The sequence below is a fragment of the Silurus aristotelis genome (genome assembly GCF_946808225.1).
Source record: "Silurus aristotelis genome assembly, chromosome: 10".
NCBI classification, from domain to species: domain Eukaryota; kingdom Metazoa; phylum Chordata; class Actinopteri; order Siluriformes; family Siluridae; genus Silurus; species Silurus aristotelis.
The window spans coordinates 19122459-19149451 of record NC_139583.1 but is presented as its reverse complement, the minus strand read 5'-3'; the positions used below and the strand labels follow the sequence as shown (position 1 = coordinate 19149451).

Sequence of the window (26993 nt, the reverse complement as noted above, 5' to 3'; positions counted from 1 at the left end):
TGGTTGTGTATCCATCTCCTCTTAACAATGTATTCTTTAGTATTTTGCCCTCCTCAGTCCATACCACATCTTGTTTTGGTTTCACATTCGCGTTCTTGTTTTGCTTTAGTCTTGTGGAGAGCCGATCGCCCGACCTGTGTCTGGTTTTAGATCTCGATTTGTAGATGTCTGCCTGCACATTAAATAAAGCTGTTAACTCACGTCGGAGACTGCTTACATGACACTGACACGAAAATGGAAACAATGATTAAAATACAGGCTTTTTTAAATCACTCGTTTTTTTTTATCATTATTTTAATCATCAATCACTATCATGGCTTTTAGAAATAACTGTAAAGTGTCACATATGACACTTACATATTGTTGCAGACCTATTTAATCTTTAGTCAAATTATTCAGCCCTTTTTCTCTTCATGTTCCACTTAGCAAACATCAGACATGTACAGTGCCTCCAGAAAGTATTCACCTTCGCCAGGAATTCATTCTCTTTTGGCTGTATTGCATCATTGGATTTGGGTATATAAGAATTTAATTTAATTTTTTTTTTTTTGCTGATCCTTTTGAAGTAACTCTACAGAAAAAAAAAAAATTATAAATCCCTTAAAAAAAGTATGAAATTCTAAAACTGCACACACATACATCGAATCACCTAGATGTTATAATAAATAAAAAAAAATTATAAAAATTCTTTTTTTACATTTTTTTTATTATTATTTATATACTCAAAAGTCACAACCTACAACCTCTACCATGCTGCAAAAGCATCACTTCCTGTCAATAAAACCACTTACAGGTGCCTGTTCGTCTGAGCATAATGCAGTCGGGAAAAACACAGACAATTATTTATCATTTTGATCTGGAATTTCTGAAACTACAAACCATGTGTACATGAAGATTAAAATGGCAAGTAATTTTCTAGTTTTACCATCAACAACAGTGGATATACATATACAAAAAATTACAGTATTTTACAAACACCTGGTTGCATAAATGTTCACAGCCCTTAATAAAGGGGGCATGTAGCTGTGCTCAGGACAAACCACCCAATTCTAGTGCTTAAAAGTAATTATCAGGTGTGCGATTATTATGCCTGCCATCAATGACTAAAAATGAGAGTTTTGCATTTCCTTCCACATGAAAGCTTATAAAGCATATACAGTATCTCATTGTCAGATGATATTAATCAGGAGAGTGGCACAAAATAATTCTAATTGCAAAGATGTACTATACAACAATATGAAGGCTACGTATTGTATCGAGCACCACGGTGGCAATAACAAAAACAGGATGTCCCTTAAATATTGATGAAAGTACAACACCACAACTTATCATTGAGGCTGCCATGAGCTGTCCAACATTAAAGAGCTGCAGAAATATCTGGAAATGACTTGCCACTGCCAGCATGTGACAACAATATCCTATGTTGCTTTAAGCTGGTTGCTATATATTAAACGTAAAAATTAAAATGTTTAAAAAAAAATTGTACTCAATTGTACACTTTTTTTTTCCACAAAATTCTACTTCTTCTTCTTCTTCTTTCGGCTGCTCCCATTAGGGGTCGCCACAGCGGATCATCCGTCTCCATACCACCCTGTCCTCTATATCTGCCTCTTTTACACCAACTACCTGCATGTCTTCCCTCACCACATCCATGAACCTCCTCCTTGGCCTTCCTCTTTTCCTCCTACCTGGTGGCTCCATCTTCAGCATTTTTCTACCAATATAATTCATGTCCCTTCTCTGCACATGTCCAAACCATCTCAATCTCGCCTCCCTCACCTTGTCACCAAAACATCCTACATGTGCTGTCCCTCTAATAAACTCATTTCTAATCTTGTCCATCCTCGTCACTCCCAATGAAAACCTTAACATCTTCAGCTCTGCTACCTCCAGCTCCATCTTCTGTCTTTTACTCAATGCCACTGTCTCTAATCCATACAACATCGCAGGTCTCACCACAGTCCTATAAACTTTCCCTTTCATTCTTGCAGATACTCTTCTATCACAAATCACTCCTGTCACTCTTCTCCACCCACTCCACCCTGCCTGCACTCTTTTCTTTACTTCCCTAACACACTCTCCATTACTTTGCACTGTTGACCCCAGGTACCTGAACTCCTCCACCTTCTCCACCTCTTCTCCCTGCAACCGCATCACTCCACTGCCCTCCCTCTCATTCACACACATGTACTCTGTCTTACTCCTACTGACTTTCATTCCCCTTCTCTCCAGCGCATATCTCCACCTCTCCAGGCTCTTCTCAACCTGCTCTCTACTCTCACCACAAATCACAATATCATCTGCAAACATCATAGTCCAGGGAGACTCCTGTCTGACCTCGTCCGTCAACCTGTCCATCACCACTGCAAACAGGAAAGGGCTCAGGGCCGATCCTTGATGCAGTCCAACCTTCACCCTGAACCAGTCTGTCGTACCTACTGCACACTTTACTGCCGTCACACTGTCCTCATACATGTCCTGCACCACCCTCACATACTTCTCTGACACACCTGACTTCCTCATACAATACCACAACTCCTCTCTCGGCACCCTGTCGTACGCTTTCTCTAAATCCACAAATACACAATGCAGCTCCTTCTGTCCTTCTCTATACTTCTCCATCAACATCCTTAAAGCAAATAAGGCATCTGTGGTGCTCTTCCTCGGCATGAAACCATACTGTTGCTCACAGATGGTCACCTCTTCTCTCAACCTGGCTTCCACTACTCTTTCCCATAACTTCATGAATTGTAGAATTCCACAAAATTCTACAATTTGCAAAAACACTTGATATCCAGTATATAAAAAGTCTTCCCTTCTGTAGAATCTACTTGTTAACTTAATCCTTATTTTCCTGTTTGGCTTAAACAGGAAGCAGCTGCACCTAGTCCTTCATTAAACTAAACCCTTACAGACGGAAGAAAAGATGTAAACACAGCCTCAGCGATGCTGTTTATGGCTGCAAACTCACAGGAATCTCACAAGGTGTGAAAAAAACCCAGCTCACTGATTTAAATAACACACTTTCTGCTTTAATTTTTTGTCTGTGTGCTGCTATATCGTCCTCAGATTCAGAACTTTGACTATAATAATGACTATAATTTGAACACAAATTCATGACACTTGCAATGTGAGCCAACACAGCAAGTTTGAAAAAGGTCTACAGATGAGTCCTATCTGTATAAACCGTATGGTCTAATATCATGTATGGTCAAGAGATTTTCAAAGCTATGACAGATGTACATGATGGCAGGAGACCATTTTGGAAACTGAGGAAAAAACTACTTGGGGAAGAATGTTTTAATGGTGCTGTAGTAAAAAATAGGTGGCATTAATTTTAAATATTGCGTCACATTTGCTAGTCGTGATGTTAGATTTCTAAAGCAGTAGGGTGTAGGCGACATCTAGAGAGAAACACGCACGAGATTGCCAAACACGCAGAGACACACAAACATGCACAAAAATACATAGACACAGAGAGAGAGAGAGAGAGCGAGAGAGCGAGAGAGCGAGAGAGAGAGAGAGAGAGAGAGAGAGAGAGAGAGAGAGAGCGAGAGAGAGAGCGAGAGAGCACGAGAGAGAGAGGGGGGGGGGGGACAGAGACAGAGACAGAGAGAAAGAGAAAAACAGACACACAAAGAGTAAGTGCCACACACAGAGTCACAAAGAAAACCAGATAGAAAGCCAGATGTAGAAATAGAATAAAGAAAGGGGGGCACAAACACACGCACGAATATACACACACACACACACACACACACACACACACACACACACACACACACACAAACGAATATACACACACACACACACACACACACACACACACACACACACACAGTACAGAACAAAAGTTTGGACACACCTGCTCATTCAAAGAGTTTTCTTTATTTTCATGACTATGAAAATTGTAGAGTCACACTGAAGGCATCAAAACTATGAATTAACATGTGGAATTATATATGGAATTATATACATAACAAAAAAGTGAACTGAAAATGTCATATTGTAGGTTCTTCCAAGTAGGCATCAAGAGAATGCCAAGAGTGTGCAAAGCAGTAATCTAAGCAAAAGGTGGCTACTTTGAAGAACCTACAATATAACATATTTTCAGTTGTTTCACACTTTTTTGTTATGTATATAATTCCACGTGTTAATTCATAGTTTTGAAGCCTTCAGTGTGACTCTACAATTTTCATAGTCATGAAAATAAAGAAAACTCTTTGAATGAGAAGGTGTGTCCAAACTTTTGGTCTGTACTATATATATATATATATATATATATATATATATATATATATATATATATATATATATATATATATATATATACACACACACACACACACACACATATATACACACATATATACACACATATATACACACATATATACACACATATATACACACACACACAGACACTTGTGGAATCTACGCATATACTGGTGTCATCCCCCAGGCTCTTTACTGAGTGCCAGAATCCACACCATCACCAGGACACCAAACAGAGAGAGTGAAAACAGAGAAAGGACACGGGGGAATAAAAGCTCAGAATAAAGGTATGTAACTCATGTAAATCAGTCAAACCAAAGAGCAGTAAAAAACTCTGTCCCTTCGTGTCCTGCCCTCTTTCACTCGCTTCCCAGTTTCTTTCCCTTTCATGCCACCACATATAACTGTACATGTCACAGGCACTACAGAAGTTCATATGCACCATTTATTATCCATTACTGAATGTATAATCTTTAAACTAGAAAACTGTTCAGATGTTAATTTTCTGTAGATTTCCTTTTTTTTATTTCCTTTTAAATGATCTGATAGCACTGCTTCCCTATCAGTGCTTTTGCTTTCTTTGTAATGCTATCAAAATCCTTTCATAAACATCTGAAGTAATGTAATAAGTGCTGCTCTGTCCCTCTGTGTTCCGCTTTTGAAGTTAAACAGCTTTCAAGTTTTCACAACTTCCCAGCTCGGAGCAATCTCCACAGAAGCTAGCTAAGAAGGACACTGGTGCCATGACCCTCCCAAGACATTTACCCATATAAAAGAATTCACACATTTAGTTTGATGAACCAAACCCACTGAGAACTGGGGATCTGAGAATTCTAGCATAAAGTGCAAAGGTGCTTTTAAATAAAATTGCTATAGCCTTCAAACATCGCAGTTCAGTGTGTGTGGGACAACAGCACCCATATTTTATTTATAATAGAACATAAAAAAACATGTTTAAACTGAGGAAATGCACCATTTTAAGGGGAAAAGAAAGGTACTGTGTACTGTATCAGCTAAGGGTTGAAATGATTCTTGGCTTGACAATGGTAAACATGGGACTGTTTCTAAACTTTTTAGACATGTTGCAGCCAATAAGTTTAAAATTACCTTATTTTTGGTATATATCCTCAATTTTAATTTGATGAAGGGTTTTTTGTGAATGGGATATGGATTTCTGAGATTTGCAAATCATTGCAAATCATCATTTCATTTATTTTACACAGTGTCCCAACTAGAGGTCGACCTATGTGGGTTTTTCTCTGGACGATGCTGATATTTTGAAACCATGGCAGCCGCTGGCTAATATATGAAGCAGATTTATTTGGTTTGTCCGGTTTTCTTTTTTCTCCTTCTTTATCTTATAAAATCTAACAGTTGATTAATAAAATCTCTTTAATCGGGATTTTGGTCCCCGTGCCAACCTGTAGCCTAAACTACGGCTGGTTGAACCAATGGATATATCATGTGAAGCTAGATTAAGAATGAATGATAAGAACTCAAAGCCCGGCAATTAATTAGAAAAATGCAAAATGAATTTATTAATCAGCCCGGCCAATCAGTTGTTCAACCGCTAGTCCCAATTTCTTTGGAATTGGGGTTGTAATAAACACAGAAACAAATTTTTGTTTCCCAGCAGATATGCCGAACCCACACATGAACTAAATTTCCCATTAGCCAGAACACATTTTATTCGTGTCATGTGAATAACACCTGTGTCCTGTATTTAAGCTCACCTCACGCCTCTCAGTCTGGCACACATTTGTCATTCATGTTTCAGGTTGTGGATCTTCTTTCCTCACCTCGTTATTCTGTTATTTTCCCCCGTCTTCATATTACATGACAATTTTTTTTATTGTCATTATTACATGCTGATGATGGAGCTAATGTGCTTATTATATATCTGCAAAAGGATATCACAATTTAAAAAATGAGGTGACAAATTTTTCACATAAAAAAAAAAAGGCATATTTCATGCATTGTCTAGAAATTAATATCACAGGCGAGCATGCAATTTTTGCAAGTCAGCAACAGCACAAGCTAGCTGTGGACTGATGTTAGCCTGGGTGTTCTTGATAGTCATGTATCTGTTAAAAGTGTTCTATTTAAAGCTTTTACCCCGGCTAGAAAGGGGCTTTGCTAGGATTCTTACATAAGGGGTACTCTTTTATTTTCACCTACTTCCATTCATATGCATGCGAATGCTGGACTCTGGAAACGAAAGTTTGCCGTGTTATAATAAAAGTTTGAAACGTTTGAAAATACAAGATGGACGAAGCTCTCACTGTTTAGAAACAGTTTATTCTAACCTATTGGTATTTTAATTTCTTTAATGTTTTCTCCCTTCTTTCCCTTCTGTTACTTCTTTTTGGCAACACAAATGTACAATTATTTGTTATGCACCTGAAACTAAGAGAGAAAAAGAGACTAAAAGAGATTTTGTGTGTGGGTGTGTGTTTGTGTGAGAAAGCAAGAAGTAAAGTGGCCTCAATAATGCACACACAACAACTTCACATGAGGTCTTTGTATGTTGCAGTGAATGTCCAAGAGAACATCAGTTCCAGCAAACCAGAGTTTCTACAAGCAATTCCCACACATTCCAGCAACACTACGGCTCACTCAAACTCTCACAAACACATTCACTCGCGTCAGATCCGATCCCTATGTCCTAGCTTTATTTCTGGAATAAAATAAAAAAAAATGTAAAAGATGTAAAAATAAAAATACAAATTTGAAAGATGATCAACCGATTCTTATTTACGCCTCAATAGGCTCAACTTACATTTAAATAAAATTAAATATAAGTCACAATGAGTAATATCTCATTCGAGCATACAACTATGCAAAATGCATAAAAGCCAATTACATTTTAATCACCTCTGATCTAAAGAATTTCATAATGCCTCCAGTGTGATTTCCTCGCTGCATTCCACAGCAGCACTACTACTTTCTCAAAGATGTGCCGAATACTAAAATGTGCTTCAACACTATGCTTCCACTTCTGTGACTGCATCACTCTGTAGCACTGTTCCTCCTGTTAACGCATGCTTTCCATCTTCTAAACTGATAGACTTGAATAATTTTCAAATAAACAACCGATAACTGGAAATGGGAAAAAAAAATTTTGTAGATTTTAATTTAAAAATCTATTTTCCGCCAAGGTTGCACAGTATATATCTAAACTGAGACACGAAGAGGGCGTTTTAGAGGTAACAACAGCACACAGGGGAAATCCAAACATCTCAGCTGCAGACTTTGTGAATCTGCCGTGTTAGCAATGCTGATTGGTTAAGAAGGGAAATACATTCGGATAGACTGGACCTGAATACAAACCTGTACCACCATAAAGCATAAAGCAGTTAGAGTTATTGGCAGAACAGGATGCAAGATTTTATGCATTTACTTGATCAATAGCACAAACATTGACATGACATTAAATTCATGGAGAACCATCATAACAGAATAAAAGCAAAGAATAATTTGAGAAATATTACCACATATTATCCATATCCATCCAATCAAACTTCCAATTCGCCTTCATAAACACTAGAGCTGCAACTACTAATCTATAAAATCCATAATAATCGTTAATAAAATTTGTTATCAAAGAATGCTTTTATCGATTGGTTGTGCTGCTAAAGTTTCGGTTTTGCGTGACGGTAAAAGAACACAGCCGTGTGCGAAAATGGCAAACATTACAGTGTCAACCAGCAGCAGGAACAAGTGATCATCTCAAGTTATTCAAGGCATGTGAGCATTTTATATTAAAATCAATAAAGAAGACTGTAACCTGTAAGTTATGCAAAGTGGAGCTTGTGTGTTATGGAAGTACTACAGTGATGCACAAGCACGTGAAAAGAAAACACACTGGTGTGTGGATAAAGGTAAAACATCAGCACGGTAAGAAAATACTGCATAATCCATATCATGTGAAAATGGTGTAGTTTAATGAAGTGCTATTGTGTAAACTGTTGGTAAACACAGTGATGGATTCAGTTAAATCGGTGCAAACAAACACTAAATCTAAAAGCATGTCCGATTAATCGATTATCAAAATAATTGTTAGTTGCAGCGCTAATAAAAACCACAGTTCTATTGTATCTTTTTATAAAGAATTTCATTTTCTCTAGTTTCTAGTATACTGTAAAATTCAGTACTACCCCCTCAGCAGATTTTTCCATGTTATATTTGTAGCCAGCTTAAATTTTTCAAGATTTTCCTTTACTTTTATTCCAAATGCTTCTAGTTCTATTCTTGGGGTGCTTTGCAAGGTTCTAAAACCATTTCAAAAACCTCAGCTTGTGTTTCTTGGTTGACATGGTAGATGGTGGACTTTCTGGGATGTTTCAGATCATTGTCCTGTTGTAGAAGTCTCATTTCATGAAAACATTATATGCTGTCAAAATGAGCTACTATTTAATGGAATCCATTTTTGCTTGTCCATGCGATTCCTGTGCCACCTGTGCCACTACACAACCTTTAAGTAAAACATCTCCAACCAATATGATTTTAATTAAATGGCACTTCCTTTATTTATTTATTTTTTGTGACAAAGATTTTTTACATGCTGATTATCTTACATCATCACAAGGTCTAAGGTCCTGTCTAAGAAACAACTTACTGTTGTTTGGTCTTTCTAATCTGTATGCAGGCAGTTCTATCAGGTCTTCCAGATTTTGCCTTGACATCTGCAGTTCCACTTAATTGTCTTTGATAGCAACATTTTGCACAGTGGAAATTTTTAAGTGGAAGAGCTTTGATATTTTTTGTAGCTTTCCTCTGCTTTGTGAGCCTCAACTGGCTTCACAGCCAGATCCTGCACCAGCTGCTTAGAGGAGCCCATGGCGGCTTTTTTGACTTTTAGTTTTAAGACTATTATACAAATGTTTATTTCATAATTCCAATTTGTGACCTGCCTAGCAAGTTGTAATTAGCCAAAAAAAGGTTAAGATCTGAAATGCCACGATTGAAAGGGCGTCAAAACTTTTGCACATGCCACGATAGCAATTTATTTGATTTTTTTTTTATATATATATATATTTTATGCTAATCAAATACAAAGTAAGGATTTTTTTTAACCTGTTTTTAATCCAACAATCCAAATAAGTAATGTGATTAGAAGAATTGACTGTATCCAGAGGTTGTGCTACAGTTTGAGGTAAAATTTGCTATTGAACTCCATTTTCAAGTCTCTGTACTGTTGTAAAACATGACTAACTAGATCTGCTGACAGTTGATAGAAGAATGTGGAACGTTCCAATCCCCACCCTTTCAACATAAAGGAGGAACTGTGCATAAGTAAACAGTTGGAAAGGTGAGGAAGACAAAGCATAATACAAGAATATAATACAATGAACAATCTGAACAAATCATCTTGGTGAACGAAAGTCACTGGGGTGATTTGAAATGACCGCTGTAAATTTACTTGCATTTGCATTTGACCTCAGCATATTCCACAGATGCTCATTTGGATGGAGAATACAGAGGCAAAGTCAACACCATAAACCAAGTCATGTTCCTCAAACCATTCCTGTACAATTTTTTGCAGTGTAGCACAGCAAAAAATCTTGCTGAAAGAGGCCACTGCCAGTAGGGAAACCCAAAACCATGAAGGGGTGTGTTTTGTTTGCAACATTGTTTAGGTAGATGATAAGTGACAATTTACCACAACAGCAATATTATATGGCCTCATAGTGCATTTAAAGTCGTTTTTTTTTTTTTTGTCTTTTGTTTTTTGCACTAATTCATGTTATGTGAAAAAAAGAAATTGGGATCTCTACTTTGAATGATTAAGTAGTAACAGCACATTTATTAGTGCAAACAGGTAACAAATAAATGTCAAGCAGATTTTTTAATAACAATCAACAGTACAATTAAAAAAAAAAAAAAAAAAAAAAACACTTTTACAAGCCTTTCTGTTCCACTGTAGATATCTACCCCATCTCATATCAGCCACTTTGCCAGTGGTCGGATTCAATCTGCCCTTTGTCCAGCTGTAAGTGAAAATAAAGCTCATGATGCAGTACAGAGCTTGCTCTTTAAACCAAAGGCCTGCTCTATACAAATGCACACAGAGTAGCTCAAATGGCTGCCTGCGCTCTCACTTATCTGGCAAAGTGTGAAATTTCACATCTGATGTATAGTTCCGCTAGAAATCATGACAGGAAATCGACCACTCTACAATGCATGTGACACAGTGTGAATGACCTCTTGTGAGTAAAAACAAAGGAGTCATCATTTCCTCTGACTGGCCATATTGGGAAAATGACGTCCTAGCTGATTAACACTCCCACACAAACTCACAATAGCAATCCCAGAACACCAAGAGAGTCGTTGCTGGTCTCTTATTCAGATCTGAGGTCATATCAAAATGCTAACTATAGAAGGCATCTTTTTTCTCAACGATTAATGTTATTTGTATTTAACCAGTTTAAAGCTATATATGGCTACTATCATTGGCCAGCAGAACTAAAATTGTCAATGTGGAAAAATGAAAGAACTCCCTGGTTTGGGTTTATGTATCCGGACATAAAAATCATGTGGTCCTTATCAGTTCTTAGAATGAGTTAAATACAACCTCAGATGAACAACATGACATATTAGATTGTCATTTTTTATTTTGCAGAAATCAAGCTGAACTGGAGAAAGCATGTCTGAAAAACCAAATACACATGATGATTCAGTAGCTTGTAGAACCACCTTCAGCAGTAATAACTTGAGGTAATCCTGTTCTTTATCACTCTCCCACATCAGTACGGCATACTCTTCTTCACAAGGTTACTTCAGTTTGTTTAAATTTGTGGGCGTTTGTTTATGCACAGCTCTCTTAAAGTCTGGACCTTGCTTGAGCCACTGTAACATCTTGATTCTGTTCTTTTCCAACCATTTTGTTGTATATTCGCTGCCGTGCTTGCAAGCGTTAGACGTCAGACAAAAGACCTTACATTTACATAATTTAGATAACTTTGGAATACAAAGTTTGCAGTCAATTCGATGACAGCAAGTTGCTGAGGTCCTGTGGCTGCATATGTAGTGCAAATCATCACCCGTCCACAAACAAGCTTAAGAATTGACTTTTATGATATACTGATAAGTGAAACCATAGAATTCAAAAAGGGTGTACCTAAAATTTCACACACACACACACACACACACACACACACACACACACACACACACACACACACACACACACACACACGGCTTCAACTTTGTAATAACAGGTAAATGTCTACATGTAAGCAGGTAAATGCCAGTCATGAACCAAACAAATAAAGAAGGCATTCCAAAAGCTGCATATAGCTCCAAAACTCAGGTTTTCCAATACCTTTGTCTATTTGGTGTACATTTATGTATATATGATGTATGTATGTCAATAGCAGAACACACACTGAGATCTATTTTATATATATATATATATATATATATATATATATATATATATATATATATATATATATATATATATATATATATATATATATATAGATATATATAGATATATATAGATATATAGATATAGATCTCAGTGTGTGTTCAGCATCATCTACTGCCTCCTGTTTACCTCCCAGTTTCACCTTCTAAGTAAGATCATCCGATTTCCCAAAATTAGTAGTGCTTGTTAACTGCTAAATAGCTCTCTCACGTTCAGTGACCAATAAAGATCTATAAATAAACAAAAAAATATGTAGCAGTTACAAATTGACTCCTGAAGCTCAGGATGCTGCGAGAGTCTGACTGGTTCCAAAATGTGTAAGTTCGAGATGTCAAGGTCATTACCATTTCAGTGATTAGCAGCTGGTTACGAGGTTCCGCCCCTATAAAAGGTTTTCCAATATTCACATTGAAAAGTTGTGCATTAAGTTTGTATAAGTAAGCCACAGTTCACCTGGACATGAGCCAAAAATGTACACACTAAAAGCCTGCTGTCCAATGAGCATTAATCTTTCCACCCATTAAAACACAGTGCCCTTAAATCTGTTATAGGATGCCACAGAAGCTGTAAATCAGCGTAGTTCTATCAGTGCCATGTCAGGGGCTTTAAAGGGGATTTTCACACCAGCAGAACTCTCCATTAAAATCAGTTTGTTTTTTAAATGAACAGTTTGATGTTGCAGTAAGATATTTAATTTAATAAACACTGGTGTAGAAACATTTCGTTTCCACATATTATAATGATATTTAGGAGAGGCTAGGTCTTACATTTACTGATTGTCTGTGCAGACACGTGCCCTTGAGTCAATGCTGATATAATGGCGACTGGATGGTACTTACTATCTGTGGAGTTTTCATAGCAGGGTACAGAAAAAATTGTCAGTGCAATTAACACCTTGACTTTATACCAATGTGACCCAGTATGGGAGCCTTATGTGGGACCTGAAGCAACAACCTTGAGATTAAGAGTCTGAGCTTAGCGCAAAGAAAACAGAGATATGTTCCTACCCAACCCAAATAATGAGCTTGTATTTGTGTGCAACCCGTTTTTTCCTCTTCAACCAATCTAGCCTCACTATTGCTTTTGTTCTTTCTATATGTTCAGGTCATGTGACTGAACAGGCATCCTTAGTTCTCTTTATCCACTATCCACTATTGCAGTGAGAGGATTAAATTCCTGACATAATCAGGCCAGAAGTTAAGAACAAAAATAGACGGTGATCCTGTTCTCTGGTCCAAGAACCAGTCTGCACCTGAGCCCCAATAAAAAAAAGTCTTCCCTGTTCTCACTCATGTCACAGAATAACCCGAGTTTATACCTTTTCATCAATGCACATAAACTAATAAAACAAAAACCAAAAAGAAATGCTTCTTAATAGCCAGTCACAGCGGTTGAAGCCTGAAGGGTAAGGCACAGTTTAACTTTAAAGCTATGAGTTTTAAGATCTAACATTCTCACGTTCAAGTTGCTCATCACAAGTATGTAATATTGTGGTGGTATGTTTTAATGTCCTAAATATGTCCTTCTGTTTAATGTTAAATTAGCACAGGATCTCAGTATAAAGATACACTTTTACCCAGAACCAACTACACAAACAGCACTGTGAAGACCTTCAAATCATTTCTTCAAACAAGAACTACTTCAGACATTTGACCTTGTTGTGACCCTGTTTTTAAAATCTTATTGGTTCGTCTGCTGCTACACTGATAAATCCATATAAATCCTACAAACATTCAAATACTTATTTTTAAGAATATTGTACCTAGTGGAAGCAAAAATATGAAAAAAATATGCTATAACCATATCTCTGCATTAAGAAGACTGTCCACCAAAAGCCAGTGGTGGGGAAAGAAAGGCAGAGGACGACAGGTAACTCTTAACTCATCACTCCATCACCACCTGCTTTACTGTAAGGATATTGTTCTCAGGGTAATTATCATTGTTGCGTTTCGGCCAAACGCATTTTGCACCAAGGCCAAAAGCTACATTTTGGTCTCATCAAACCGGAGAACCTTTCTAAATGTTTGCTGAATCTTCAACATCCCTTTCAGCAAAATTCTAATGAGTTCATTAGGAAGCTTAACCCCAACTTAGTAAGCAGTTCCTAACTGTCACTGTTTGTCAGAGTGGAGATAGTGCTTGTTGGGAGTCAATGTGGAGAGAAAAATGGGGTGTTAATGAACCATGCAGGCAAGATGGTGTGGAAAAATTTACAGATGGCTTGGGGGTGATATTCTGTCCTTGAGACTGGTTTTGTCCATGCCGTGGTGAATATCAAAACCACTCCCCTGCTTGAAAGTGACAAATAACACAATGTGTGTGTGTGTGTGTGTGTGTGTGTGTGTGTGTGTGTGTGTGTGTGTGTGTGTGAATGCATTTATCACTTTGTTGGGACAAATTGTCCCCAAAATAATAAGAAAACATGATCGTTTTGACCTTTTCAGGACATTTACCTGATCCCTATAAAGACAAAATTGAGACAGAATATATACATAAACATGCTTACATGTAGACAAACAATATGAGCCGCTGACAGATAATGTGAATAGCATTTATTTTCTTATTATCTCATATAATAATGAATTAAGCCAGGAGGTGAAGAATGGCTACCACTTTCTAAGTATAACATCAGCTTTAACTTGCAATTTAAGGTTTATATCTTTCTGTGGGCTTTTTCATTGTACACCCAGTTCATGTTAAAATGTGTTAGCTTTCTAGATTACGTGCTACAAAGCAGATTTGTTCAGTACAGCCCAAATTAAATGGACATTTTATTAGTTTTAGTAGGGTTTCTATTTTAGACGTTTATATGACGGTTTGTTGGTTTTAGTGCACCGCCAGTGCCGGTCCCAAGCTCAAATAAATTCACGAGGGTTGTGTCAAAAATGGCATCTGTAGTAAATCCTGTGCCAAATCTAAAGTGTGGATGGTCTGCTGTGGAGATCCACCCAAAATTGTGGAACAAAAAATTACATTTTGTTGGTTTAAAACCTAACATTTTGTATAAAGCTGTAAGTAACTTTACATATCAATACTAGCCTGCTGCTAGCTGAAGTTTAATAAGCTGGATGGATATAATTTACTTCGAAGGCAAGACTGCATGTATTACTGCATGGCTCAGCATGTTAGTACTGAGACAGACTTCGAAAATGTGTTTCCAAACAATCCTAAGTCTACGCAAAATTCTAACATTTGTAGCATAGAATAAAATACTAAAACTCTGTAAAATCACTGTTATTGTGTGTGCAATCATATCGGACTTTCCTTGTCGTAGTAATATAGTTACCAGTCTGCTAATTATCAGCTAAGAAAGCCTGATATGCTATTTTATTTTATCAGTTACATAAGAAGGGATCTAATGTGTACTGTAGGTTTAACATGGTTTTCCATCATCCCATATTGTAGTATAATAAAGGCCATTTAAGGTGAGTCTCATTAGTAACCAGGCCTTTGAAATCAGCTCTTTTATTCTGCTCAGAATAGACCAAAGACTAAGAATATGGTAATATGGATCATCCACAAAACAATAAAATAAAAATAACTAAAATTTACAAATACTGCTAATATTTACATAAGGTAAAACTGTACGATATTGGTTACTACTACAACTATTGAATGTAAATGCAAAACCTTTTTTTTTTTTTTGGATTGCAGCAATATTACTACAGTTACCAAGTACTTAGATACTAAAAGTACCAATAAAGTCAACTTTCCATGTAAGCCAGTCCTAATTAAGTTTTTGGACACATATGTTTATATTTTAAGTAATCTGTGGTTTTTTTTGTCCTACTATGAAAGAGGATAACAGCACAATATGCACCCATTTGCTTCTATTTACGTATACATTACTGGTTAAAGTCTTGGATGTTAAATTGTGCCTATCTTCTCATTCATCAGTGAACCACTGCCGTCGCACAATGCTCCAATCTTCTCAGCTCTAAACTCAGCAAATGAACATGTGTGCGTGCGTGTTTCTGACTGAAAATCCTATCTTCATGTGAAACAGGATCTGAGCAGAGGCAAGGCTTCCAGGTATGTAAGAATAGATTTTAAATGTTAGAGAGGTTAAGAGAGAGGCTGTTTTTCTTGTTTTCACTGGAAGGTAAATTACACAGAATTGTTACTGTGTAAGTAACAAAAGCCCCAAAAATTTCCTTTTGGCTCAATCTTTCTCCATTTTTTCTCTTTTCATTTAGAGAAAATCACTGTTTAGCTAATTTATGATTATGAATAAAAGAATGACCGAATAGTATTCAAAATCAGCTGCTAAATATACGATTTCATTCCGAATACAAGACACGCCACATTCCAACACAATAGCAAAAGTTTGTGGAAGGGTTACAAATATACACAACCTTAGCAGTGTTATATCTTTTTTTTTTGTTTGTTTGTTTTTTAAAGAATAAACCTTACCCTAGCTGGACAATGATATTTGAGGTTACAGTCAAGCCAGTTGGGCCAGTCCACTGTTGTCAACAAGAGTAAGTTCAAAAAGAATCAATAGTTGAGAAAAGAAACAGCTCCTGACTGTGGGGAATGATTGTGCTTGTGCAAACTGATTTTTTTTCCTTGTGTGCCAGAGCTTGTATTGCATGCGCTGTAGATATATTGCACACAAGAGGATTTAAAGCACTCCCACACCAGTACAGTTATTTTGCTCCAGTGGTTGTAATTCATCACAAACCATTTCAATACCATCATCAAGAACAATTCACCACTGCCAGCTTACGATTTGTAGCTAATCTGAATAAATGTACAAAGCTTAGTTTTAAAAAGTTGTTCGCACTATGGCCTCCACATGTCAACAAATTAGGCAATGAGAGGCAAAGTTTATAATACTTATATCCTCAAATGTAGTATATTATTTTTTTGTGTTTTCATCACTCGAGGTCCCTAATGTTACTCATGTCATGTTTCCTCTTACTGGTAATTGTCTTTGCTGCCACCTGTGTCTCATTCCACAATATTTATTTAAATTGCCCTGTTTCCTAACGTCTCTGAACTATGTTTAGTTGTCCTAAATGTCTCAAAAAAAAGCCCTGTTGATCTTGCCAGTTTTTTATTGTGCGTATGTGATTTTTCCTTTCCTGCCTCTATTGCTTAAATATCTTTTCAAGAAGATAATCTGCGGCCTTACCTATATGAATAGTTCTGTATTTACTGAATGATAACATTTGCTTTTTTCCCTTTGTTTCCATTGATGATTTGGAGTTTCATTAAACTATGTTGAAAATTTAACAGCATCTCCTGTACCTCGTGGCTAAAGTGTCTGACTCTCATGCCATGACCCAGGTTTGGATCTTAGCCCTAACAAAAAATAATCTAAGACGATTCTGCTGAAACATTCTTTATAATAGTCCCTAGTGGGAAGATACATATGAATTTTCAAAGTTGAGATCTTCGCTTGCTGACTATGTGATTGACGCAGTGCGCATGCACCAGCTAAGAATAGCACAGATCTATATTAATCAAATAAAAATTCCAACAACACAATATCAAGGCATTCACCCCATCCGCCACTCCATCCATATCATATTCTTGATTTCATTCAAGCACGTCTTATTTAATGTTAATATTAATGGATTTATGGAAAACTGGTATTGTGGGTGCAGTTAATGGCTGCTTTAATAAGTGGCACAAAAAGTTTTCCTAGGGCTTTTGTGTTTCAACCATAAACTGTGTACCAGTGTTGTATGTGCATGTGATATGCCATAGGGTCTCAAGCTGCCCCCTAAAAATGAAAAAGCTCCAGTTAAAAGCTTTTAATCAAAAGAAACCATCAATCTGTATAAAAGTGGCGATTTTGTTACTGCCCATTACACTGTAAAAAAAAAAACAGCACTACTATTAATATAATAACTATTTACAATTCTATATTTATAATTTCTATTTACAAATAGGCATTAATTGCATAAATTAATTAAAAAGATTCCAATGTTTAATACTTAAACGTAATAATATAGAGAAATTATCTATAGATGCATAAGTGCATTCAAAATCAATTACTTTTGTTCTACGACTTAAACTGAGATGCTAAAGGAGCAATTTGAACCAGATTACTTTTAAGCAGGATAGTTGTACTTTTTATTCTTGCACAAACAATGGTGTAATTTGTCCATTACTCATTAATAGTTCAAACACAAAAGGAAATAGTAATAACACAATCCCTTGTAACAAATTTTCACAATTTAAATGGGTGTACGTGTTGTGTATCATGTTGTGCAAGTCATGATGTACTTCTACAATGCAATTACTGTAATCAGGGAAAAAAAAAACAGTTCATCTTACAGAATGAAATAAGGTGAAGGCTACCATACAACATCATTTACTCAAACAACTGTAACTCATTATGGCTTATGTGGATTATCAGGAAACTTGAAAGTCACACATCGGACAGAATTGAACATTTATGGCATTTGCCAAACAGACACCCTTATCCAGAGTGGCACTAAAGTGCTTTGAAGTCTCTATCAATAAATACATCCTAATGCTGTTTCGATAGGTCACAGACAAAGAATAGCTTAAGAACTTCACTGGGAGGAAGTAAAGTTAGACAAAGACAAAAAAAAACTTTCCCAAGTGCTAATATATGCACGTCTGGAGGAGGAAGGCCTTTGGACATTGTTTGTAGGCTGCTAGTGACTCAGCTGTTTGGATTTCGAGGGTGGGGAAGTTCATTCCACCACCTAGGTGCTAGAACAGGGAAGGATTTTTAGGTAATATGCCCAGTTTGGGAGTCATAAAAAGGAAGAGGAACCAATATTAGATAACTTTTTCCTGGCAAATGCAAGTTCTTAGTAACTGGAACAAATGTAGACTGCACCTTTGTACTAACGAATGATATTAATAATAGTAGTGACCAATAAATGATTGATGTAAACTGGTCAGCTGGGTCCTCTTCATATTTTAACACACAAAGACGAGCACAGCTTCTCGAATATTTGTAGAGAGACGTCAATTTTTTGGTGCGATTCTATTGCTGTAACAAAAGAACCCACTCAACAATTTATAAACAATTCATCCATTTAATGAACAGGGAGCTCCATTTCCTTTGCTAATCTGGATGTGCATCTTCTGAATTCATTCTGTTAACAAGCATTGAAATGGTCTATAGAAAAAAATAAAAGATAAAATCTATATATCATGGAGCATCTACTTTGCCACAAATGTGCAATCTAATCAATGTATAATAAGAGATATATTCAAAATGTTTCTTTCCAGTAATAGTCTGGCACAATTTCTAGCTTGTTTTCACCCATTGTCCTTTCCTAATGAACTTGTACCTGGAAACCCTAAAGCCCCTCCTGGGCAAGCATTTATCTTTCCCGATTAAAGCCAGATTAGCGGGTAGGAATGTTCGCAATGATCTAGGTCATCCATACATGTTTGCAATGAGAGCTGTTTTGTCATCAATTTGTAGCGGTTTTCCCCAAATCTTCAGTTCTCCCCTGCTAGTGAATTAATGTGTTTGTTTCTGTGTGTGTGTGTGTGTGTGTGTGTGTGTGTGTGTGTGTGTGTGTGTGTGTGTGTGTGTGTGTTTCAAATATAGATGCAATTTTTTGTTTTCAAACTTCCTTCTTTACTCTTAATTTACTGGAAATAAGAAAATACTGAGAACTCCTTTTTTAATGAGAAAAACATGCTGTTTTACAGATGTTTCTATCCCAAAACCAGAATTGTAACTGCTGTAACATGTAATATTTTCTTCACATACAAATGCATGTTTAACTGCTATAGTTTCTTGTAATCGGTATTCTTTTAAAAACTGGTTATAGTTTCATACACTCAGAATTCAATAATAAACACAGCCCAAAGGATGAGGCCTTGTCCCTTGTCCAACTCTGACGCAATGCAAGCCAGGAAACGAAAGAGAGTAAACATCAGTCCTTCAACACCAATAACTCAGATCACCTTACATAATACCACAGTGATGTGGGACAGGTCCAGCTCAGGGTTGCAGCAAAATAAACATTTAACAGCTTTAAAAGCTTCATCCAATGGTGTATGATTTTCCAAATGTAACTACAGATATTCTATGAACAGATAAGACTATAGTTAAGGATGCATGATGGATAAAATACAGTATTGTGATTATTTTGCTAATTTATTATGCGGTGCAACACATTCCCTATACACCAGTTGTATCAGTTTGCATTATTTAGGTAGCATTATACACCAAAACCCTATACTACTAATCATATTTAGACTATTGACATTAAAAACAATAAATGTGTATGCATTGGGGATAAGAGATCTATTTACATATTACATCCTTGTGGAAAATCAGTACTGAAATATGGTAAAAGTGCTCTAGGTTAACAGCATTAATGCTCAAAATATTATATCTTGCTTCCCTGCACCATTAAATAGTTGAAAAAGAATAATAATAATCAGAAGCAAAAATCAAAGCCCAGGCAAAGGGTTGACCTAAAATATACGTCCCTGTCGGCGGAAATTAGGAAATTCAAGAACGCATTTCATCATTCAGAGAATCCATTAAAATGGGAAATAAACGATGGGAGAATTTGGAAAACCTGGACATTTCCAAAAACATTACGCAAGTATATTTATATATAATATTGTGCTGATCGGAATGGGTGAAATAGCTGCGAGTCATAGCCTACCTCCATGTATCCAGCCAAGCTAGGGACAACCATTCCCAAAATCAGGATAGTCAAAGCCGGGATTGATCCCATCTCCCAAACAGCTTTTCCGCTTCACCGCTGCTGAAAAGGATTTGTCACACGCGTACACCCGGAGCACTGTGTTCCCTTCGTGATTCGTCGATCGTTGGAAAATGTGTGTGTATTTTTCCCTCTCTTACACGATCAGCACAACAGAGCTATAAACCAGCCACTGCGTGTGTCTCGTCTAATCATGGAATGTACTGCGCCGTCTCCTGTCTGCCGTCCAATCAGCAATCCACCTACATGCCCATGCGCGCCCCCTACAGGCGGCTCGGCATTTATACCGGAAGTCGAAAGTTATTACCATAGCATTAAATCATAGCATTAAATGATCCCTTTGTCACTCGAATCATTATGTCCTTTTTTATGATTTTGTGCTTCATAATGTGAAATATATTAAGTCTGTCGTGGCCAATTATCATCAGTAGTAAAAAACAATACCCAAGTTAAAATTAGTTAAAAAGTGGTATTAAAGACTTTATTCAGCTGAAATAATGCCAGGCAGTTCTATGAAACCACTCAAAACACAGTCAACACACAATATTTATATACCTTCTTCATCTGTGTAACACCCAATTTGTTTTATTTTTCAATCGTTTTCTCATGCACCACCATTCTATTTGAATGGCCAAGTTATTTAAAATAAAATAAAATAATAGTGGCAGAGGCCATTCATAACTTTCTTTTAAGTTACATGTGATTTATGTATGGCTGCTTTATGACCCTCTGTTCCAGAGCTGTTCACACCTAAAAAAAAAAAAAGAGAGAGAGAGAGAAAAATTGTGTGCTCATTGCTGCATCAAGTGTAAAAAAGTTTAAAAGATGCATTCTACATAAGGTGAAGAGGTTCAATGTCTATCAAGACCTGCCATGAGCAGATTGTAGTCCAGTGTAGAAATGACAAGGGACTGAACAAAGACACAGGCGGCATTTATTCCGTCAACAGTCCGTTGTAAAAATGAGAAATGACCTAACCAACAGAACGAGGATAGACTGAATGCATCCAGGAATCATGGATAAAAACAATCATGTGTTAATTGCTGATTTTTCCTCTTTGTTTTTTGTGTTCTGTTTGTTTTTATTTATTGTCTTTATTTTTAGCTGAAAATATATGATCATAACTCTTTGTATGAACTGTCAGTGATTGACCAACTAGTAAGAAGGAAATCGTACAGATTATCGTGTGTGCTGACTGGCATTTTATGTAAAGTGTTATATTTAAATATCTTTGTTTAGTTTAAGTGGAGTCAAGTCAAGTCAAGTCAAGTTTATTTGTATAGCGCTTTTCACAACAGACATTGTCTCAAAGCAGCTTTACAGAAAACAGTGAAGGTGAATGGTGTGCGTTTGTCCCTGATGAGCAAGCCGTGGCGACAGTGGCAAGGAAAAACTCCCTTAGATGATATGAGGAAGAAACCTTGAGAGGAACCAGACTCAAAGGGGAACCCATCCTCATATGGGTGACATCAAAAGTTTGGTCATAAATCTTTCAACAATACAGAACAATTTGTGATCATCATAGATCCAGCATCAGCTTCTCCATGCCAGGGCCTTTAAACACTCGGCATCTACTTCTCCATGATCATCCATAGGTCCATAATCTTCACGAGGTGGGACGTGACTGGAGCTGGCCAAACCTCAGGATGCCTCGGGATGGGGAGAGAAAGAGAAGCAGTGGAGAGGAATTAGCGTAGCTGCTGTTCATGATATTAACAGCACAAGTTGATAATGTGCATGTGATCAGATGTTCTGGAGCACAAGGTTATGATGTGATGTGTGTGATGTGTGTTATGTGTAGGCTTTGCTAAAAAGATATGTTTTTAATCTACACTTAAACTGGGAGAGTGTATCTGAGCCCCGAACACTGTCAGGAAGACTATTCCAGAGTTTAGGAGCTAAATGTGAAAATGCTCTACCGCCTTTAGTGGACTTTGCTATTCTAGGAACTACTAGAAGCCCAGAGTTTTGGAGTCACTGGTTGGAGTGATTAGTCCCCTACTGCACATTTTTATCTCACTAGTTTACTGCTTTTTGTGTTGTGCTTGTAATGTGTGTTTGTGGTGCTGGTCACCCTGGGAGTCTGTCTATATCTGGTAAGGCTTTACTCTGTTTTTTTAGAGTTGTGGTCATTTTTATCAAATGTGGTCATCAATTAAAGTAAATATTTGTAATTAATATTTTGTATAAATATGTAATAATTTGCTTACCTCTTTAGGATGTGAAAAACATGAACAGTTTGATTAGGTTCTTGTGATTGACCTGGCCATTCTAAAACATTCCACCCATCCCCTGTTTGCTTTGTTTGTTTTGGCAATTAGTTGTGGCTCATTGTCCCGCTGATTAAGTTTTTCTTAATTAGTTTGGATGCGTTGCTTTGTAAATCGGCAGACAAAATGTTTCTGTAGACCTCACAATTAATTCTGCTGCTACCCTCATGAGTAACATAATCAGTCAAAGATTAGAGAGCCATTCCATAAGCAGTCATTGAAGCCCAAGCCATAACGCAACCTCCACCATGCTTAATCAATCAGCTTTAATGTGTTGGATCATGAGCAAATCCTTCCTTCAAATTCCAATCAGGCTTTCTGATTCTTTCTGCTAATGAAGAAGAAGAAGTCAAGAAGCTTTTATTGTCATTTCAACCATATATAGCTGATGCAGTACACAGTGAAACGAAACAACGTTCCTCCAGACCCTGATGCTACATAAAACAACATAAAAAACAATCACAGAAACAGAAAACACAAGGCCAAGGACTAGTAAGAAAAATCCTTGCCCCATAAAGTGCATGTGTTCAACCTGGTGCAAAAAGACAACACAAGACAGTGCAGTACAACACAGGACAGTGCAAGACAAATCCACAAAACACAAAATAGCTCTGCCAGTAAACCTGTCGTAACGAGATAAAGTGAACAGTAGCAAAAGTGTGAACAGAATATTGTGCAAATGAGCAAATAGCAGCGATCGAGATAAAGTAACAGTAGCAACTGTTCTCACTATCCTCTGAAGGGTCTTGTGATCCGAGACGGTGCAGTTCCCAAACCAGGCAGTGATGCAGCTGCTCAAGATGCCTCAATGGTCCCTCTGTAGAACATGCTCAGGATGGGGGGAGGGAGATAAGCTTTCCTCAGCCTTCTCAGGAAGTAGACGCTGCTGGGCTTTGTTGGTGATGGAGCTGGTGTTAAATGACCAGGTGAGGTTGTCCGCCAAGTGAACACCAAGGAATTTGGTGCTCTTGACGATCTCCACTGAGGATCCATCGATGATCAGTGGAGAATGGTCACTCTGTGTTCTCCTGAAGTCAACAACCATCTCTTTAGTTTTGTCCACGTTCAGAGACAGGTTGTTGGCTCCACACCAGGCTGTTAACCGGTGCACCTCCTCTCTGTATGCTGACTCTTCGTTCTCGCTGATGAGACCCACCACGGTCGTGTCATCTGCGAACTTGATGATATGATTCGAGCTGTGCAGTGCTACACAGTCGTGAGTCAGCAGAGTGAACAGCAGTGGACTGAGCACAAAGCCCTGAGGGGCTCCAGTGCTCAGTGTGGTGGTGCTGGAGATGCTGTTTCCGATCCGGACTGACCGAGGTCTCCAAGTCAGGAAGTCCAGGATCCAGGATCCAGTTACAGGGGGAGGTGTTCAGGCCCAGTAGGCTCAGCTTCTCGATCAGGTGCTGAGGGACGATCGTGTTGAATGCTGAGCTGAAGTCTATGAACAGCATACGAACATACGAGTCCTTGTTATCTGGGTGGTTGAGGGCCAGATGGAGGGTTGGGAGATGGCATCGTCCGTGGAGCGGTTTGGACGATACGCGAATGATGAGTGGGTTGCACTGGAATGAATATTTTTGTGATTAGACTTTAAATGGTGGATTGTAATAATTTTACTCCTGCCCCTTGAAGGATGTTTTTGAAGTCACTGACTATTGTATGTTCTCATTAGTTGCTGTTGCTAACCTGTTTCAGGTCTGGTGGTTTGTATACCTGTGGTTTCTTTTTTTATTTTCAGGACATTCCAAATGATTGCATTGGCTATGTTTAGTAGTTGTACATTCCTGATAGTTCTCTGATTATCATGTTGTTTAAAAATACACTTCACAGATGAAACCAAGTGCTTATATTTAATTTATGTTTCAATATTTTCGATCACTTGAACAATGGGTGGGTTCTACATTGTTTAACGCATTTACATGTAAACTTAAGAGAATGTAATCTTCTGTAATATTTTTATGCCTTTCCAATAGTTTTAGGTGACTATTTTGAAGAAATACTAAATTTTAAATGAAAACTACTGATTTGTTAGACACAGTTTTTTGTACATATATTTACTAAAAGTATATGCACTGTAAATAAAGTACATATAATTTTTGAATGATGTAAAGATTTTTTGTACACCTCCTTTTATAAAAAAATATAAAATATAAAACCAAATTATAAATGTAGCTGTTTAAGTATTCACATACATTATATATGAGTATGACAACAACAACAGGTGACAACAACAAATAATTGTTTAGGTCACCTTCAATTCCCAATAAAGGGACCAGCATTAGTCTCCAGTGACCACTGTTCTTGCCCCTCTCTCCTTGGATCTGCTCACTTCGTCCAGGCCTGCCTTTGGATAGTGTTCTTTTCGATTGGAGGTCGTTCTGTGCAGCTGGGGATGGTTTCTCATCAAATCTCATTAAATTACAGAGTAAGAACGGGAGCTTTGAGGATGGATTTGAACTTTAGTTATTGTCAACAGTCTGCTACATTGACTCAGGACCACAGTTTGCTTCTGATCACCATCACTGTACATCGTTTATCTGTAATAAATGTACATTCGGTAAACCAGATGAGGATGGGTTCCCTCTTGAGTCTGGTTCCTCTCAAGGTTTCTTCTTTGTGCCATCTTGGGGAGTTTTTCCTTGCCACAGTTGCCACCAGCTTGCTCATCAGGGAGAAACTTACACTTATAAAGAACATCTTATTCATTTTTATCACCACATTATCTGTGTAAAGCTGCTTTGAGACAATGTTCATTCTCTTCTTTGAGTGTTCATGGACTCCACTTTGCTCACATTTCACATTTGCTCACACACTTACTCAACACCATGCTGCCTTCCATTGCCCACTTTTAGTTTATGGAACTCATTTAACTGCCAGTGTTGCTGCTAAGTTTATTACTGCTACATTATTCAATAGCATACATCTTACAGCTTTGTGGTGTTCTTTATATTTTTTGTGCTGGACACTTTGTACTGCTAATTATTTGCGCTGCAAAAACCAGTGTATTTGCACTCTATGTAGTCTTGCATACTGTTGTGTTGCATGAAGGTCCTGGGAAAACGACATTTAAATTTTACAGTATACACCAGGGTTCTTCAATGTTTTTTTAGGTCAAGGACCCCATAGGCAATAGAGACATGGGGCACGGACCCTCAGTACAAAACTTGTCAAACATAACCACTGATATTAATAGAAACCAATCATATTATGCTAGTTATATTATGTTTGGACAATTAGAACTATGTTGTTGTACATGCATCATTGTCTGTATATTTTTAAATCTTTCTACAAGTTTTATGCATCATAAATATTTTGCAATTAAAATGACAATTTATTAACTTGTTCACGGTTGTCTTTTTTTTTTTTAACTAGATTTGCAGTTTCATTAATTTTACATCGCTTTAAGTTAAAAGAACTTTCATTTAATAATATTTTTAATTGTTGTATAATTATATAAATAATCATATTTGTAAAATATCTTGTGAAGTTTTTACCCATTTTATGATGTTTTTAACCATGTTCAAATTTTTTTTAACAAAATTTTATTTGGGATTCAAACATTAATTAGCAGACCCCTATGGTATACCCAATTAATAAAGGAATTCACTTAAAAAACAGCCAATTATGTAAAAAATTAAATTCTTTTTACAGTCCCAATCAGCATGTGTGTCCTGCACATATGTTGTATGTACACCTACAATAAAATACTCCTACAGGAGAAATGTCTGTGACCAGATTAGCGTTAATAAGCTATAATTCATTATTAGGGAGACTCAGCTGAAGGGGCAGGCTGAAGAGGCAGGCTTGGCCATAAACTGTGCATGGTATAATGAGGGGAAAAAATGACTCACTGTGCAAAATGCCTAGAGGGGAAGCAAAAGAAAATGAGCAATAAGTGCCACTCAACATATGGTGAATAAAAAAATCCTAGTATTTTTTTATTTATTTAATACCATCTGCACATAAACAATGCTGAGGCCATGTGCTGTTGCAGCAAGCACCACAGATGAAACCCATAAACATTGGATGGTGAGTAATCCACTGGCAAGGAAGTTTACAAAAGAAAACTAACAAGGTTATTACAGCATTTTTAAAACACTGTCAGAATATAGAAAGATCATACTCAGTTTGTAACTCCAAGTGCTGCTACCATGCATATTATATTCCAGAATAAGAATGATTGCTGTTTAATAGCATTTATTGTTACTATTGTTATTTCTACATGAAATGCCACCAAATTACGTTATTAAAAGTGAGCCCAAGAGATCTACAAGTGTGCTTCCTTTTTGGCAACAACACCTGCCTTAGGAGTTCACTCACATCACG

The 26993-nt window shown here is 37.1% G+C and overlaps 1 protein-coding gene across 4 annotated transcripts in view; it reads right to left on the bottom strand.

Moving 5' to 3' along the window:
• The window catches only part of aplp2 (amyloid beta (A4) precursor-like protein 2), a 53739-nt gene extending 33069 nt beyond the window's left edge, over positions 1–20670 (bottom strand). For 2 of the 4 annotated variants that reach the window (XM_083552660.1, XM_083552662.1), the window contains exon 1: positions 20332–20642. In XM_083552660.1, coding sequence (XP_083408786.1) covers positions 20332–20403 — 72 coding nt within the window. In that variant the 5' untranslated portion in view covers positions 20404–20642. Of the gene's footprint in view, positions 1–20331 lie in introns of all 4 variants that reach the window. The other 2 variants (XM_083552661.1, XM_083552663.1) reach the window with 2 other exon arrangements.
• Positions 20671–26993: the final 6323 nt, after the last annotated feature.